General features: G+C 42.7%; 1 protein-coding gene across 14 annotated transcripts in view; it reads left to right on the forward strand.

Moving 5' to 3' along the window:
- Tomosyn (syntaxin-binding protein tomosyn) overlaps nucleotides 1-16,713 on the forward strand; it is a 254,512-nt gene that overhangs the window by 229,907 nt on the left and 7,892 nt on the right. For 3 of the 14 annotated variants that reach the window (XM_089737582.1, XM_089737586.1, XM_089737583.1), the window contains 14 exons: nucleotides 896-1,059; nucleotides 1,442-1,572; nucleotides 2,897-2,976; nucleotides 3,711-3,880; nucleotides 4,611-4,730; nucleotides 4,838-4,995; nucleotides 5,595-5,730; nucleotides 7,634-8,399; nucleotides 9,316-9,399; nucleotides 13,041-13,157; nucleotides 13,673-13,795; nucleotides 14,178-14,287; nucleotides 14,751-14,988; nucleotides 15,425-15,533. In XM_089737582.1, the coding sequence (XP_089593708.1) occupies nucleotides 896-1,059; nucleotides 1,442-1,572; nucleotides 2,897-2,976; nucleotides 3,711-3,880; nucleotides 4,611-4,730; nucleotides 4,838-4,995; nucleotides 5,595-5,730; nucleotides 7,634-8,399; nucleotides 9,316-9,399; nucleotides 13,041-13,157; nucleotides 13,673-13,795; nucleotides 14,178-14,287; nucleotides 14,751-14,988; nucleotides 15,425-15,533 (2,506 nt within the window). Of the gene's footprint in view, nucleotides 1-895; nucleotides 1,060-1,441; nucleotides 1,573-2,896; nucleotides 2,977-3,710; nucleotides 3,881-4,610; nucleotides 4,731-4,837; nucleotides 4,996-5,594; nucleotides 5,731-7,633; nucleotides 8,400-9,025; nucleotides 9,087-9,315; nucleotides 9,400-9,525; nucleotides 9,722-10,503; nucleotides 10,522-10,981; nucleotides 11,042-11,622; nucleotides 11,695-13,031; nucleotides 13,158-13,672; nucleotides 13,796-14,177; nucleotides 14,288-14,750; nucleotides 14,989-15,424; nucleotides 15,534-16,713 lie in introns of all 14 variants that reach the window. The other 11 variants (XM_089737585.1, XM_089737587.1, XM_089737588.1 and 8 more) reach the window with 10 other exon arrangements.

Consider the following 16,713-nt stretch of genomic DNA (forward strand, 5'->3'; position numbering starts at 1 on the left):
CAGCCCACCTGGTATTAAGTGGTTACTGGAGCCCATAGACATCTACAACGTAAATGCGCCACCCATCTTGAGATATAAGTTCTAAGGTCTCAGTATAGTTACAACGGCTGCCCCACCCTTCAAACCGAAACGCATTACTGCTTCACGGCAGAAATAGGCGGGGTGGTGGTACCTACCCGTGCGGAATAGCAAGAGGTCCTACCACCAGTAAAACAAGAGGTCCTACCACCACCAGTAAAATAGTCCAGTCTTACAAATCAGTTGGCACGGCTGTGTGACCATTCTCGAACTAATGCCACTATTTCCACAGCAGCGGTCTCGGTCATTCATTTCGGACATTAAAATTGATACATTCACTTGGCATCCCAATGGGTTGGTGGCGTTTATATATGCTGTGATTTCCATAGGTCCATGATGTCCTGTAACCTCTTAACAGATACAAAAACACAAATATCGGAAATGACATCTAAATTGGTAACTAAGTATATTTGTTTTTGCAAACAAAAGTTTGTACTTCGTATTGGTGGAAAATGAAGACATCCCTTTTGAAATAGAATAGGTACCCATGACATTGTCTATGTTAATACACTTCTAACCACCTCGCTATTAGTCGTGACTAGCCACTACTGCTCTATTCGAAGTCCATATCTGATTCCGACTGAAGTCTGTGTCTTTGTTAAGCATGATTTATTTCATTTATGTTTCTGGGTCCAGGAGAAATTCCAGCTTTAAATTTTGCATTTAGATTAACTGGCCTTTTTAACTAATCATAGTTTAAATTCCTGCCCAATATATAACTTTGGAGCGCTGTCTGCGGGATAGATGCAAGAAGCAGAGACCGTCCGTCGCTATCCTATACACCGATCAGCATTAACAGAGGTCTTCCTACTCTCAGACTACCAAGAACCGTACGCGATAGTGGTGCTGCTCCAGAACGACCTGGTGGTTATAGACCTGCTGTCTCCAGGATACCCCTGCTTCGAGAACCCCTACCCTATGGACATTCATGAGTCTCCCGTCACATGCTGTTCTTACTTCGCTGATTGTCCCTCAGATTTGGTGAGTGAATACTAAATTGAAACAGTTTGAGAGAAACACTTGGTTGTATCTTACTGATATGCGGTCATTGTTGGCGTCAATGAATATCTATAATAATACATAAATCTACAGTGGTTTTACGGATGTTCCGTTATAACTACTGAACCATGCATCCGATTGACTTGAAACTTGGTATACACGTAGAAAATACACGCACTTAATGGATAGGCTAATATTTATATGAGTGTTGGACTCCCTACACCAGTTGCGGGAGCTTTAATGATGAGAATCTTTGTGGGGGTGAGAAATAATAATGTTAATTTTAAATGCCCAGCTAAGCGGACGGGTACAGCTAGTATAATATATGATTGTAGCAAGCCAGGCAATTTAAAAACAATTTCAGATCCCCGCGTTCTACTCAGTGGGCAGGCAGGGTAACAAGAAGGTAGCAGGGTTTAGTGAAAAGCTGTGGCCCATCAACGGTGGAGAGTGGGCACCCGCCTCTTGCTCATACAGCGAAATTATACTCACCGGGTGAGTAACAACAAGATCTTTTGATGTCTCTACGAGTTTAATGGAGCGAACGCCATCTATATAAACAAATGTTATTTATATTTTTGTCTGTGGTTTTGACACAAAATCTATTTTCAAGCTTAAACAAAGCTAATCCCAAAGAAAACAGTATTGATTCTTTATTGCATAGCTTTTATCGCGGGATTTAAGCGCGGCGATCGAACCAAGAAATTCCGTAACGAAAATAAAACCTAATACCCCCACTCCGCCTACCATGTAGCTTGCGTTCAACACATTCACGCGTTGCGCTTGTGTAGTGTTTGTGAATAAGCGCGCGGCGTGACGTCGCACTGCATGGGCACCATGAAGAGTCTGCCCATCTCTCTCTCGCGCGATCTTGCTTATGAGTGTGAAGGGGACAGTTAATGTTTTGCTTTTGTTAATGTTTATAAATATAACGTGGTCTTATTTTTATTGTTTTAATATTAAATTATTATTGTCTAATTATAATTACATAAGTTGATAAAAATGATATGCAATAGCTTTACCGCGGCAATCCCCGAGTGCCACACGTGTTTTCTTTTCTCACTTTGGAATCTTCAAAATGTTTGATCAGATTGCTTATATTGATTTAAACATTCATAACATTCCATAGTCTATATATGTTACTATTGATTTTCCTGAAAAATAAATACATAACTCTTTTCTTCGATCTTCAAAGCTCTGATTTTAGCACAATTTATGTGACATCAATGTTTATCGACGTGTTTCTTAGAATCATGCTTGAGGCAATTTTAAGGTAGGCACCGGCACGTTTTTGTTGTATGCACGTACCCTTTGGATGGCAATAAAAAAATTACTTTGGAATGAGTATCTCAACTCAACAAAAGTAGCGCTGTACTTGTTTACCAACATGGTTTGCTTCGAGACAGATGCCTTCTTGGATCTTTGTTCTAAAATATAATTAATTATGGAGGGTGACAAATCAATCCAATTTTATTACTGGTGGTAGGACCTCTTGTGAGTCCGCACGGGTAGGTACCACCACCCTGCCTATTTCTGCCTTGAAGCAGTAATGCGCTTCGGGTTGAAGGGTGGGGCAGCCGTTGTGACTATACTGAGAGCTTAGAACTCATATCTCAAGATGGGTGGCAGACAGCATTTACGTTAACACCAGGTGGGCTGTAAGCTCGTTCATCCATACACGCAATAAAAAAAAATTGGGACTCCTCACGTGAGCCGAATGAGGTCACGTAAACAGAAAAGTATCCGATAACAATACTAGGAAACAATAATATTAACTGTTGTATGTTTATGTGAAGTAACACGACCGTTCTTTTCCCAGGCACGCGGACGGTAGCGTCAAGTTCTGGGACGCGAGTGCGGGTACTTTACAGATCTTGTACAAACTGAAATGTTCTAAAGGTTTGTGCCTCATATTGAACTATGGTCATTTTAAAAACTATTAAATATACAACCGCGATTATGTGGTCGTTGATCATAAAATCCATAGACACAATCCGTTCAGTTTCTCGCCGGATCTTCTCTGTGGCTCGCTATTCCGACCCGGTGGTAGATTCTACGAAGCACTGCTCTTGCATAGCTTTTTAGGCTGCCAATGAATAGATACGGGAAAAAGATCATAAAAACAATTTTAATAAAGTAAGTACTAAAAATAACTTTATCACGAGTAAGACAAAACAAATCGAATCTCGAAATCTGTTTGTCTTCTGAACAAATGTTCCATAAAGTGTAGTTTACAGAGATCAGTAAAATCAAGCGTTAATATATCTAAAGGGCACGCACGGAATAACATAGTCTAATAAAAATCAAACCCGCAAAATTATAATTTGCGTAATTACTGGTGGTAGGACCTCTTGTGAGTCCGCGCGGGTGGCTACCACCACCCTGCCTATTTTTGCCGTAAAGCAGTAATGTCTTTCGGGTTGAAGAGTCGGGCAGCTGTTATAACTGTACTTGAGACCTTAGAACTTACATCTCAAGGTGGGTGGCGCATTTACGTTGTGGATGTCTATGGGCTCCAGTAACCACTTAACGCCAGGTGGGCTGTGAGCTCGTCCACCCATCTCTGGTAGCTGGCGGGCGCACAGCTGGCAATAGTACCAGTCAGTAGGTAGACCAGCCGTCCGTGTGCGCAGTGTTCGAGCGCGGGGGGGTGGCGGGCGGTGGGGCAGCGGGCGAGGAGAGCCCGGTGGCGGCGCAGCAGCTGGCGCTCTGTGCGGAGTCGCGGCGCCTCGCGGTGGCGCTCCCGCACGGACACGTGCTGCTCTTCAAGTTCCGCAAGACGGAGACGCACGGGGAGACACATGTACGTAGCAACTAACATTCTCTGCACCGCGATACTGAACCCGGGGCTGCTACTCTTTACTAGCATGTTTTTACCGGTGTTAGGACCTCTTGTGAGTCCGCACGGGTAGGTACCACTGCCCCGCCTATTTCTGCCATGAAGCAGTAATGCGTTTCGGTTTGAAGGGTGGGGTAGTCGTTGTAACTATACTGAGACCTTAGAACTTATATCTCAAAGTGTGTGACGCATTTACGTTGTAGATTTCTCTCCAGTAACCACTTAACACCAGGTGGGCTGTGAGCTCGTCCAACCGCCTAAGCAATAAATTAAAAAAAACAAGTAGCGGGGCTTACTGAGCGAACTGCAAACTAATCGAACGCCATTATTACCGCGTGAATATCCCCGCCGACCTCCTGAGTTATAGTCGAAATCTCAATTAGGTTGGACTAATAGCTGTCCAAGCTCTTCAAACTGAAACGCGCAGCTGTAAACAAGCAGACGACGTCGGCTCACGACACGCCACTACATGACTGGTGTCAGAGTACATACACATCGTAATCATTTGAATACAATTCAGCATCCGGTATGATCATCTTGCTGCTGGATCAGAATTAAATTTTAAATTAACGCAATTTTCATGCGACATTCAGTAGGCGTATTCAAGTGTGACATAATAAGTGTTTCGAACATTGTGTCCAGTCTTAAAAATAACTGACAAAAGAACTGTTCTGATTTCTTCCGTTCACTTTAGGTTATAGAAGTCCCTATGATCACGGACACGCTGGAGGAGGAAACGTCTCCGGAAGCCGAGGGCGGGAGGTCTATGTCGTTCAGCCGAGGAGCGGACTCTGTAGAAGGAGAAAATAGAAGGGTGCGGTTTCGTATAGAATTTTGTATTAAAATTGTGTTTTACTTTTATGTAGTTTAGTGTTAACTGGACTTGTGAAACGTGTATATATGGTTGTGATATTGGTGCAGTCTGGCGTGTGGGGCGGCTGGTCGTCTCTGCGCGTGCGCGGCGCCAGCGGCACGGGGGGCGCGCGGCGTGCTGCGGGGTTCCAGCCCGCACTCGTCGCGCTGCAGCCCGGCCCGCCCCACGCCGTCACCGCACTCACGCTCAACTCTTCCTACGGACTGTCAGTACACTCACTACCCTCCTCACGCTACACATCTAAACCTTTCACGTAGAACATAAATTACTCAATGTAAATGCTACTAAATGAATGGTAGCTAGCTAGCGACCATCTACAGTAGGTACATAAAAGGCAGTAGGTAGACAAAAAATTACCATGGAAGACATAATCCAGAATGGGACGCTGCCCTCCTGCCACTGTCCAGTCCAAAGCTCGTGTGAAGAAAACCATCACAACGCTTAGCAACCTTTGTAAGAGGCAATGACTATGACACAATCTGAGACGGGAGGTCGGAATGGACTCTACGCGACTTGCGACGCTGGGCGGTTTGATGGAAAAATTATATTAGAATACATGTTTGCCTTCATAACGCAAATCTAATTTTATTGTAAGGTGATTATAAGTATTAGACATAGTACAGTCAATTAGAAGCGGCCGAGACTGCACAAGTACTAATGAAGGCCTCTGCGAGCCCGTGGTCCCTTCTCGCCGCGCACGACGTCGCTCTGCTCACCCACACTGAATCTCGTTCCCTCGCGCCGTCCTTTTCTCTCCGTCTCTATATACAACGATAGTAAGTACAGGGATTGTGAACTTTGCAGTATGGCGTGGGGCGGGGATCGCGGGGTGGTGGTGGTGGACATGTCCCGGCGGTGCGTGGTGTCGGCGCTGTGCACGGCCGCGCTGTACCACGCGCCGCGACACACAGAGAGACAGCGGTCGCCCAGCCTCGACCAGGTAAACCTGACACCTGCACACACACACACGCACACAAAGAAAGTTTTACTAATAAATAATTTTTTGTGGGATTTTCACAAAACATAGACGGGATTTAAAAAAAACAAATATACGGTTCAATCGTGGGTTTATTTACGTGTGATGTGTACTACTCATCACCACACACACACACACGCATCATCCTTATATACTACAAGTATACTTACGACATGCACTCAGTGCAAGACACTTGCAAGACACAAAATGAAACATAATGTCACCCTATCACGACTCATACACTACACACATATTTAGTTCATACTGAATACGACCCGAAAATGTATGAACGCATTGTCTAATGTTAAGAAATGGGTAACCTTGACGCATAAGCTCGAGGTGTCGAATGCACCAAGCAAGCGACAACTACTCTCGTGCGATCTCCTCATTCCCACCACCGATCTAAACGCAACAAGACAGTTCTGACTCCACACCTACGCACACGAAACTAGACGTAAAACATTGAACATAGATCCAAGCTTAGTTCTTATAGGATTGCACTAGGAATATTAGGAGATTGCGGCCTGATAGACTATACAACTAGCGCCACTCGAGTGAGGTGTGCTTATAGAACACACGTCCCAACACGTTAGATGCGTAATCACGTAATCTAGATGAACAGAAACTTCTGTTATTTATTGTTATTAAAACTGTTGTCGAAGTTTGTACAAGATCTCGGGAGCCTGGACGCCACTCGTGACGATTCGGTCGACGCAACCCCGGTCTAAAGTTGTCAGAAAAAGTGCAACAGAAATGTCCGTGTCGAAAATGTTAATAATATCTACTCAATTGCCGATGTCAAGCTTTGCTTAACTATGAACTCAGTATAATTCAAAATAAAATGGAAGTGATTTAGTCACATGCCAGTAGTTTTCCTAACCAAATTATTAACCGAAAAAAAAATCGGGTTAGGTATTTTAATTGGATAAAACAGCAATAATAATAAAGTTCTTGTTAAGAGCTCAACGTTCGACATCCGTATGTTCGCATATAAACAACGCGCCCCCGGAACTTTAGCGTTAACGATGTTTCGCGCCATTTATTTGTCATTATAAATTGGTGACTAACGTTTCACGCGCTGTCTTATATGTCAAGTATCTAGGATAAAACATTTAAAATTATCTCATTAAATTTTAATAGCAACAAAATAACAGGACGTATCTCTACAAGTAGTGTGACATAGTGGAGACAATGAATTGTACACCGGACTCCTTATGTAGTATTCACAAAGAAACACGGCGAAAAGGTATTCTAATTACACTACAATGATTTATATTTATTAACGTATAGTGAATATTTCATTTTATAAGATCACCTTCAAGAATTTTATGTAAAACTATGACGTTACGACATATTACTCGTACACACAGTAACTCTACTCGTGGCAGATATGCGACCTCTACTACAGACTATTCAATTAACAAAACAGGAAGCTTTCAAACAGTTGGAAACATTTTGTATGTTTAAGAGATTGTTAATTATGTAATTACTTCACGTTATGTTTGATTTGCATTTTGATTTCACTTTCAATAATTTGCGACGTCCGTCCGAGTAACTGCGGCGGTTGTACCCTCAGTATTTTTATTTAATTATTTTACTAATTTCACGATTATTTTATAGTAATTTTAGCCGTAGCGTTTACCCCGCTCGTCCCCGTAGACAACCGGCATGGCATCGTTAGTCATTGTTTATCCTCAGCCTGTCTTTCGCTCTCTACACACTTTTGTAAGGTTCGCAGAATCATGATGAGCGTTTCGAAATACCACGATATCTGTCCGCGAGACCTCAGTAGTTCTCAGGCGATGCGACGCTCGACACCGGCGCCACCTCGTTAGGTTGACCGTGATGTTTGTTTTCCTCCGGGGAGGCGGAGGAGACGCCGCGGCCCTCGCCCGCGCTCAGCCCCGAGGCGCCTGAGGAGGCCGCACCGCCCCCGTTGCCGCTCGAGGAGAAACCTAAGCTCGATCCGCGCCGGAAGTCCACCTCCTGGAAAAACTTCAACCTCAAGCGACAGCTCTCTAAGGTCGACCTCAAGTTCAAGGCCGCCTTTGCAGTTCCCACCGAGAACAACTTGGAAGAGACGGTCGCAGAAAAGAGCACTTCTCAATTTTATTGCGAAGCGACCGATAAAACCGACGCCGCGGTCGAACCTAACGCGGAGTCACCTGAACTCGACGATAACAAAACTGTAGTGAATGAAGAGGATAAGAGTCAACTCTCTTCACCGCTGCGGGTATGCTCCGATGTATTCGAGAGAATGCATAAGGAACTACAGGAGAAGAGGTCCTCTGATGTTTATGATAGGATGCACAAAGAGCTACAAGAACGGTGGAAGGACAAGGAAGCCAACGAACCTGCTGTCTCCCCCGACGTCTCTCCCGTTGTCGAAGAAGAGAAGGCAACGCGACCCGACAACCTACCTTTATTCGAAGAAGACGGAAGGCCGACCAGACCGCCTCGCCAAAAGGGAAAGATCAAAAAAGAGGATGTCGAAAAGAAGGATCAGCGAGACCAAAGGCTGCTGTCGGTGCCAAATATTAAGTACAGTAAGCAGGAGGGTGCGAAGGAGACGCGACGCAAGCAGCCCTCCAGCCAGCAGGCCTCGTTCGCCGGCAACCTGATGCGGCGCTTTAGTAAGTACCTGCCGACAGCGGCGCCTCTCATGTCACATCCATCATCACTAACGCCGGGCCCCACACTCTCCGCTCCGTAGCACTTAGACGGATACTCGCTGGCCTAACGTAGTACTTCTGTCTTGTTCGATAACTATTGAATGGTGAATGGTAACGATTTGGCGATTATGATCTTCACTAAAAATGTAGATATTTTTTCTTAATCCAGTGTAATATAGATTTAGCTCGTTAGAATATGGTATGGTATGCTAGTTAGAATTTTTGATACTAATTCTATTAACCAGCGCGGTGGTTGATTGACAAGTGAGCTGTCTGTTGGTGGAGACTTAGAGAGTGCGACCTCTTGGTGAAGACGTCCCATTCAGAACGCTTGAAGCTTCTTGTGATATTTCGCTTTTTATTTATTTGTTTACTTGTACTGTAAAAACTATTAATAAAATTGAAAAATCATTATATATTACAATATTATCATGAATATATTATGAATATAAATAAATAATATGTAATCAATATATTATATAAGTAATCAGTAATCACTGTGTACAGATCGCACGGAGTGTTGGTGATGTAATTATTGTAGTGTAAACATTGTAGGTATACTGATGTGTGTATTTTTTATCCTAAAGGACAAGGGCTCGTCCGACGAAGACTCTAACTGCCTTAAATATCTATTCGCTGACTTTCTCGGTAATTGAACAAGTCACGTAACAACGTACGTAGGTGATCTCTGTGTTGTCGGTGTCCTTTTGAGATGATATCACAACGCTAGCCGTAGACAGTAGGCGGTCCCTAGCTGCACTCTGCGCTTGATAGCTTCATATCAGACTATTCATTAGTTCGGGAGCGGGCAGGAGAGGCGCGATCCCCCGAGCCGAGCCGAGCCGAGTTAGTTTGCTGACCGACCGCCTTTCCCCAGGACAGTTAGTAGCGGCCCTGTGCCCGCACAGAGAAGCCGAGGGCACGTCCGCCGAGCAGGTCGTCGAGCTGCCCCGCGCGCTGGGTATGCGTCCCTCCACGTCCCTCCACGTACCCGCTGACACTAACGGCTCGGGCTCGCATAGTGACTAACACAGAGATCGGAGGGTGTGGTGCGGTGGCGGACGGTGTGTGTGTGTGTTGGTTGTAGATGGAGGGTCCGGGGCCGGGGCCTGGCGCGGGCGGCGGGGCGGCGGCTGCGGGTGGCGGAGGCCGGGCGGTGAGGCGCTCGCGCTCGCAAGGTACCCGCAAACTGCACAAGTGCCTCTCCACCGCGTCCGACGTGTACGCAGCGCCCTCCGCCCCGCAGCACTCGCTGCTCACCACGCGCCAGTATTGCAGTTTTGGTAGTACAGTCACCTTGTATCGAGTCTCTCTCTCTCTCTCTTTCTCGGCCTCCCCTCCTTCTCGTCTGAGGCAATCGCGGATTTTTCACTTTCTTTTGTTTTAGTTTGTTTCCGTTTCTGTTCTTCGACTTTCTGATTGTTTGACAAAGTGGCTTACGCTGCGCCGGTAATGTGCCTCTCTCTCTCTCTCTCTATCTATCACATCATGTCTGCATCGTGCGCAGCATTTTTGAGATAAAGCTTGTGGAGCACACGGCTCGTACGTTGCCCGTTCGCGTCATCGAATGGCTCAATAACGACTCGTAACGAGGTTGCCGGCGTCTTGATGCTTCTAGCGGAACATTCCGTCCGACCGCGCCAGTTTGTTGCCACAACTGACCGATCCACCTGAACATCTAAGGTTTGGTCAAACGATCGCTATTTTTAGTTTACATATTTTTTGTTCTTCCGCTGTCACTCCCATTTACTTCACTGTTTTCTTCTGCCTATATATAAAATATTAATTAAACTAACTTGATAATTTCATTAAGTATTTCTGTTTCAAATCTAATAATGGCTTACACTCCATTTCAAATTCATAAACAGTGATTGATAATGGAGCTTTTAAAAAACATAAAGATCATACAAAATCATCTTTATACAAATATATTATTATGTACATATTCATTTAAAGTCATGAAATAATAGTTCAATAAACTATGCTATTTACCAATTCCATATATTTTATTTTATTCAATTAACAGTTGACATTTAAATTTACATATCTGAATTTTCAATTACAGATCGGAATCATTTGTTAGGTAATCATTGCTACTATCAAAATCGATCAGCGTTCGTTACTACATCTTTCTGTTTCATAGTTATTCCAAACCGTATAGTTAATGTCATTGGCAACTCAAACCTGGAATGAAGCATAATGTGTTGATGTGTCATCAATGTCTGTATGAACGTCTGATGTGGACTGCACTGTTGTGAGGAATTGCCTGCGGGAAAGCACCATCTAGGGCAGAGGTCACGGGACGAGCGTGTCGCTCGGTGCGCACGTCTAACGTACTCAGCCGTCACAAAGCCACCACCCTAGTTTGGAAGGCAGAGTATCTTCTGCTCAGCACTTACTGACCTCACATCCCCCCACCCGTGTCTCCACTAACCTCATAGAGGATGTCCAAAAGTGAATGTCTTCCAACGCGGGCACTAGACGTTGCTTTCCCTCCGATCTGTTCATGCTTGTGATAGATTGTGTTTTATTTGTCGGTACAGAACCAAGTTTACCGCAGACTATGGCGTCTATGGAGTACTTACAAATAGCACAACCGAACGGTATTCTAAACAAGTCATTTGCATCGTTATTTTTTTTTAATTAAATTATTTTTCGGATCGTTTAGTTCCGTATGTTTATTTGTTTGTGGCTTGGTGTGGTGCCGCGTCGCCCTCACACAGTAGTCGTTGATAGAAACATTGGCTGTTTGTTGTTCCCTCCACCGGCGCACCGATACGTTGATTGCACTCGAATGTTCTGTGAGCTCGGCATGACTTCTTAGTTAAACGAAAAGGTGACTTACTACTCAAAACTATCCGTTTTATAAATCTATCGCTATTGTTATTGAAGTGGGAACGCGTATGTTATATGTGCATAATATTAACGAAGCTTTATCATGATGTATTTATGTAACCAACCGACACACGTATATTTACCATTCCTTTTCTATTACTTGTTATATCATCTGAGATGGTCTACATTTTGTGAATCACGCGCGTTCACTTTATATATTTATTTGCATTTGACGTAACATTTTTTCAGTAATCGAGTGACCAGAACTGGGTTCGGTTGATCACTGAACGCCTTCAAGTTTAATCACTTTATTTATATTATAAATATATTGTTATCTTTTTGTTTCTAGACCGACAGCAAAGCAAAAAGTTTATATGGCTCGTTATTGGCTGCCTGTACATGCCGGTGTCCTTATATCTATGTACGCTTACGGTGTTTCACTTATTAGGAGCGCACTAGCTGCATGAGTCTTTTTGTTTCTTAGACTTTATAGATTTGCAGAAGATGTCTGCCCGTCCACAACTGCTTCGTATTAGCGACGTTGTTGAGGCAGTATTCACGAGTGAGGCTTCAACTAGTCATAGTCATAAAGTGCACTTGTTCCGTAACTAGATTCTAGACAATAAAGCTTGGTTTCTGCTGAAGACGGGACTCTCTCGGCTTGGTAACCTGGTCAAATCCTATTCATGACTCATTTACATTTGATTTAATTGCTGTTCAGTTGACAGTTCTCTTGGCATTAGTTAAAGCTTCTCATCTGCTGGGGTCACAGAGGGCTGGACATCTGCTTGTATTAAACTATGAGATTTCATTAATTTGTAAAAAGTGTTTTGACTAAGTTTCACTAAACTTGAGACGTTAATCTCGCGATAACATAATGCAGTCCTTAATCGGAACACTAATCATTGTTGACTTGAGATAACTAACACAAATGATAATAATGAATAATTTCTAATGAAACGTTGTGCAAATGAGCTGAGATTGGACGGACACACAACACGGTATAATACATTATTAAACGCATGATTACTCTTATATCCTTCTAAAGCACAAGAAGTTTCTGGCACAATAATAGTTAATTTCAGCTGATTTCACAACCGCACCGACCACGCTCCCTCCTAGAGATACAGCTAGCTTTAGTCTGCAACTATCAACAATGTAGACTGGCTAATGTTATTGGCGATTTAGAAACCAATCAAAACTAATTCCTTGAAACGTCTTGGCATTTCGCCTTTTCACATTAAAAGTGTACAATTTCCAAAAATATTCGAAATTGAGTTAGTTAATATGCGTAAACATTTGGTATCACAAGTATTTTTCTCTTAAATACTGTCAAAAGAGCGTAGCTTAGTTTTTTTTTTTATAATAATTTACCTATTTATTGACTACTATTAACAATATTAATACTTAATTTTATCTTAATTTAAAAGACAGATAATGTAACTGGTAAAAAATCAAAAATAAATGTTGCAAATATGATTAATATTAACAATATTACATGTTAAACCTTTAAAACACTCTACTGTAAAATTAGTAAGTTCTGAGATTGTACAGTTTTAATGCGAGAAGACGATTTAATGATTTATCAAAAAATTCAATTGAAACCCGCTCGAGCTCTTGGATAGCTCGTTGGCAAATTAATTAGGCACCTCTAGATCGCCAACTTTAAGTTGAAGTCCCTCCATTACGCTGGAGAGGTTTCAGCGGTTTCTTCTTTAAGCTGCGGATGCAATAACTATGATATTCTGTTACCAACCGGTCGTATAGACAAACTGGATAGTTCGTTCTCCCGGTCTCGTTCGAGCAGCATGTCAAGTCTGGAGAACATATCGCAGGAAGGCATACAGTGCCTCGCCTTTGCCGACAGCTACACGAAGAAGTCTGGTAAGGATCGGTTCTTAAAACTCCTTTAGTTACGCGAACTGTCGACTTTATAATATATTGTAACTCTCTATGGTATTGGATCCCCGATCCTGAAAATATTCCTTTAGAGTTCGAGAAAGGAAGTAAGAGCTGGTGAACATTGCAAACGTTTAATGGTAGGCAGCGGTTTGGCTCTGCCCCTGGCATTGCTGATGTCCATGAGCGACGGAATGGCCGTATGCTCGTCTGCCTACAAAGGCAATAAAAAAATAAAAACCTTAATAAGACAAAGTTAAAATCCTGCGGTTATCATTTCTACAAAACTAAATTGGAAGTTAAAATAGCATACATGGTGGCCATCACTAAGTCAACATAAAATATCGAAAATACACGACACCTTTGTCATACGACGATGTGTCTTCGGAAGAGAGTTCTCCCTACTTCCAATGCTTCGTGACCTACGGACTCTCCAGCGTGGGTCAACTCTGGCTATCGACTTGTTCTCGTCGACTCATGGAGTTCAACTTGGTCATCAGATCCGACTACGCTACTGCCAACATTATGGATCGGCACAACATTAGGGTCCGTGCTCACCATGATGATCAGCCTGCCGGAGGCCGACCTGAGGCACACGCAGCCGGTAGTCGTCTCCACAAGTGGTAAGACTTCTCGAAAATACCCAACTTCTTTCTTTCGCTGTGAAACTCGTCTTGTGATTTGATGATGATCATATTTGGTCAAGGTTGGAATACAGCGGGCAGATGGATTCTTTATAAGATGATCATGATACAGTGAAACCATCATCCACTACTAAGCCATGAGACTCTGGTTCAAATAATTGTCCCAAATCTTCCAAAGAAGATCCAACCAACACTCTCAAGCATTCTCACAGACAAAATCTTAAAAGTAATTGATTTTCTTTCTCTCAAAAGCCTATTAACTGTCTATAGTGTATTTCTTCCTTTTTTGGAAACAGTCAACAGTATTTGGATTCCAGTAAGTAACATTATGCGACTAATAAGCACTAATTGCTTGTTTCAGGAGGTCCGATATTTAGATTAAGAGGTTCAATACTGACGATGTCATTCCTCGACTGCAATGGTGCTTTAATTCCTTATTCATATGAAAGTTGGAAAGACGACAGTAAAGATGTAAGTGTACTATATTGCACTAATCGAGCCTTGCGGTTCCACCCATATTCGATTTATAAAACGGAAAGAAAGAAACATTTTTCATTTTCCCGGGGTAAAAAGTTGTTTAACTCACTCTCTGATCCATATACTACCGGTGGATTTATAGCCATACATTAATATACATACATACTAACAAATACTAACACATATTTATACAAAATATTTTTGTGCGAAATTTAATTAGCATTAGTGGAATACCACCCTCACCAAATTTTACACTTATATGTAATATTAGTAAGATTGTTTGTGTACTTGACTCCGGTAGCTTCGTTAGCTTCGTTAACTCGTGTCTGATCATTTTTTACCATTGCTTTGCTTATTTCTTCCTATGAAAGTTACTTAGGATTATTTATTAGTTAGCCTATAGTTGGCGCAGTACCAGATTGCCAATAAACTCGCCAATCAATGAAAATATTTTTAGGTTCGTGAGCGTCGAGAACGAACACCCACTAAGCAGAGTTCTTCAAGTAGTGGCAGTAGAATGAGCCCCACTCCCGGCCCCACGGAGTGCTCCTCCACAGTGGGCGACAGGCAGTTCGTAGTGATCGCCTCCGAGAAGCAGGCCAGGGTGGTGGCCTTGCCCAGTCAAAACTGTGTTTATAGACAACAAATTGTTGAAACTGATTTTATCGTTAAAGCTGAAATCGTTAGCTTGAAAGGTAATATTATTGAACAATACTATGTATGTAATTAGATTAAATTACGTGGACTAAAGTCTGTGGGTAGATTAATTATCATTAGGTCACAGGAAGACGCTGAATTCGGGTCGCACAGGATCGGTCATTGTTGATGAACTTTGGGGAGGCCTAAGCCCCGCGGTGGACGTGTATGGGCTTTTGATAATGATAATGACACATCATCATTATTATTATGTTACACTGATATCGCATTTTAATTTGGAACCGAAATCTCATCTGAATATTAATTGTAAATTTTCAATCGCGCCAATCCTTGTTATAGTAAAGTGAAGTGAGGTGATAAAGCGAACCAAAATCCTGTGATTCTGTATTTAGGCACTTTGTTCATGCTGCGATAAGTTCCCTTTTGTTTGGTGTATATGGTTGACAATCGTTTATTTTGTTCTTCGAATTCCAGATAGCGTTTGCTTGGTCAATTACTTGTCAACCGGGCACCTGGCGGCGTACAGTCTGCCCTCGCTGCGGCCTCTCATCGACGTCGACTTCCTCCCTCTCACCGAACTCAGGTAACTTTTCTCACTTGTACGTTTTTGTCACGACTCACTGAAAATTTTGCTCAATCTTGATGTGAACACGTCAGCTTTTACGATCAATCTTTTTGGATTCATGTACAGAGCCTGTCATTTTTTTATCTCGATGACATTACGTTGCAATTAGGGTATTGATCATGTCTAGGAGCCAAATAAATTTAGGTCACCTATAATGTCCACAAGCAACTGTCAAATGCACATAAATATGGCATATCGAGCTATGAAAGAAATGAAGTGTTTACATTAAGAATGAATGTTGGGAAGAGGTGAGGATGGCCCTCCCGGCGCCTGCCTGCCCCTCACTCTAGACTGTCCGGTGACACACAGACCACTATTAGATAATTTCTGTGCACAAAACTAAGGCACTAAATGATAAACGGCTTTTAGCCAAATATAGCCATAAATAACCGCGCTGTTTTGTCAGAAAGCAGAGTGTATAAAAGGTCGCTGTTTTTGAAACTCTACATCGGTAACATGAGAATCATCCAGCGGTTTTAGATTTTGATCATTCTGTTATTTTATCATTTGGGAGCCTAACGACAAACTTCCTGTACAGTGTCGATGTTAGAAATACTTGTTTGATGTGGGACTCCGCTCTGAACGACACGGCGCTCTCTCGGTGTAACTCTGGGTATTTTTCGTTAAAATTTCTTAGGATCGGAGTTTCGTACCAAACAAGCAACGGTGTAACTTCCTACTCGGAATTGTCGGCAGCACTCAGCCACTAGAAGCTAATTCGTGCTATTTCTGATCACAAAGTAGACAAAATTTTTGCAATTCTATCGAGCACCACCTGTGCTTCCAATATTTGGCACTCTTTCTATTTTTTTCAGTATTATTAAAAACCGATTGGCAATCGCCTTGACACACACTATTGATTCCAATATGACAGTTGACACCGTTCCCATGTTTCTAACTATACATTAAAGGCGCTGCATTACTGTAAATACACCAAGCCTCTCACCACACTTGATAACCCGACGAACAAGATAGAATGCTTGAAACTGAATTTCCCGTTCTGTGCTAATGCCGTCTTCAGTGACCGATAGTCTGTATCCTGCATTAAACTCTTACTGACTGATCACATAGAACATTACTTATTTGTTTGACGACTTTTACTTTGTCTTCTGCAGGGTAGTTTTCACTGTTTCTTTGA

Source organism: Bombyx mandarina, chromosome 23 (genome assembly GCF_030267445.1).
Source record: "Bombyx mandarina strain Sakado chromosome 23, ASM3026744v2".
Lineage (NCBI taxonomy): Eukaryota > Metazoa > Arthropoda > Insecta > Lepidoptera > Bombycidae > Bombyx > Bombyx mandarina.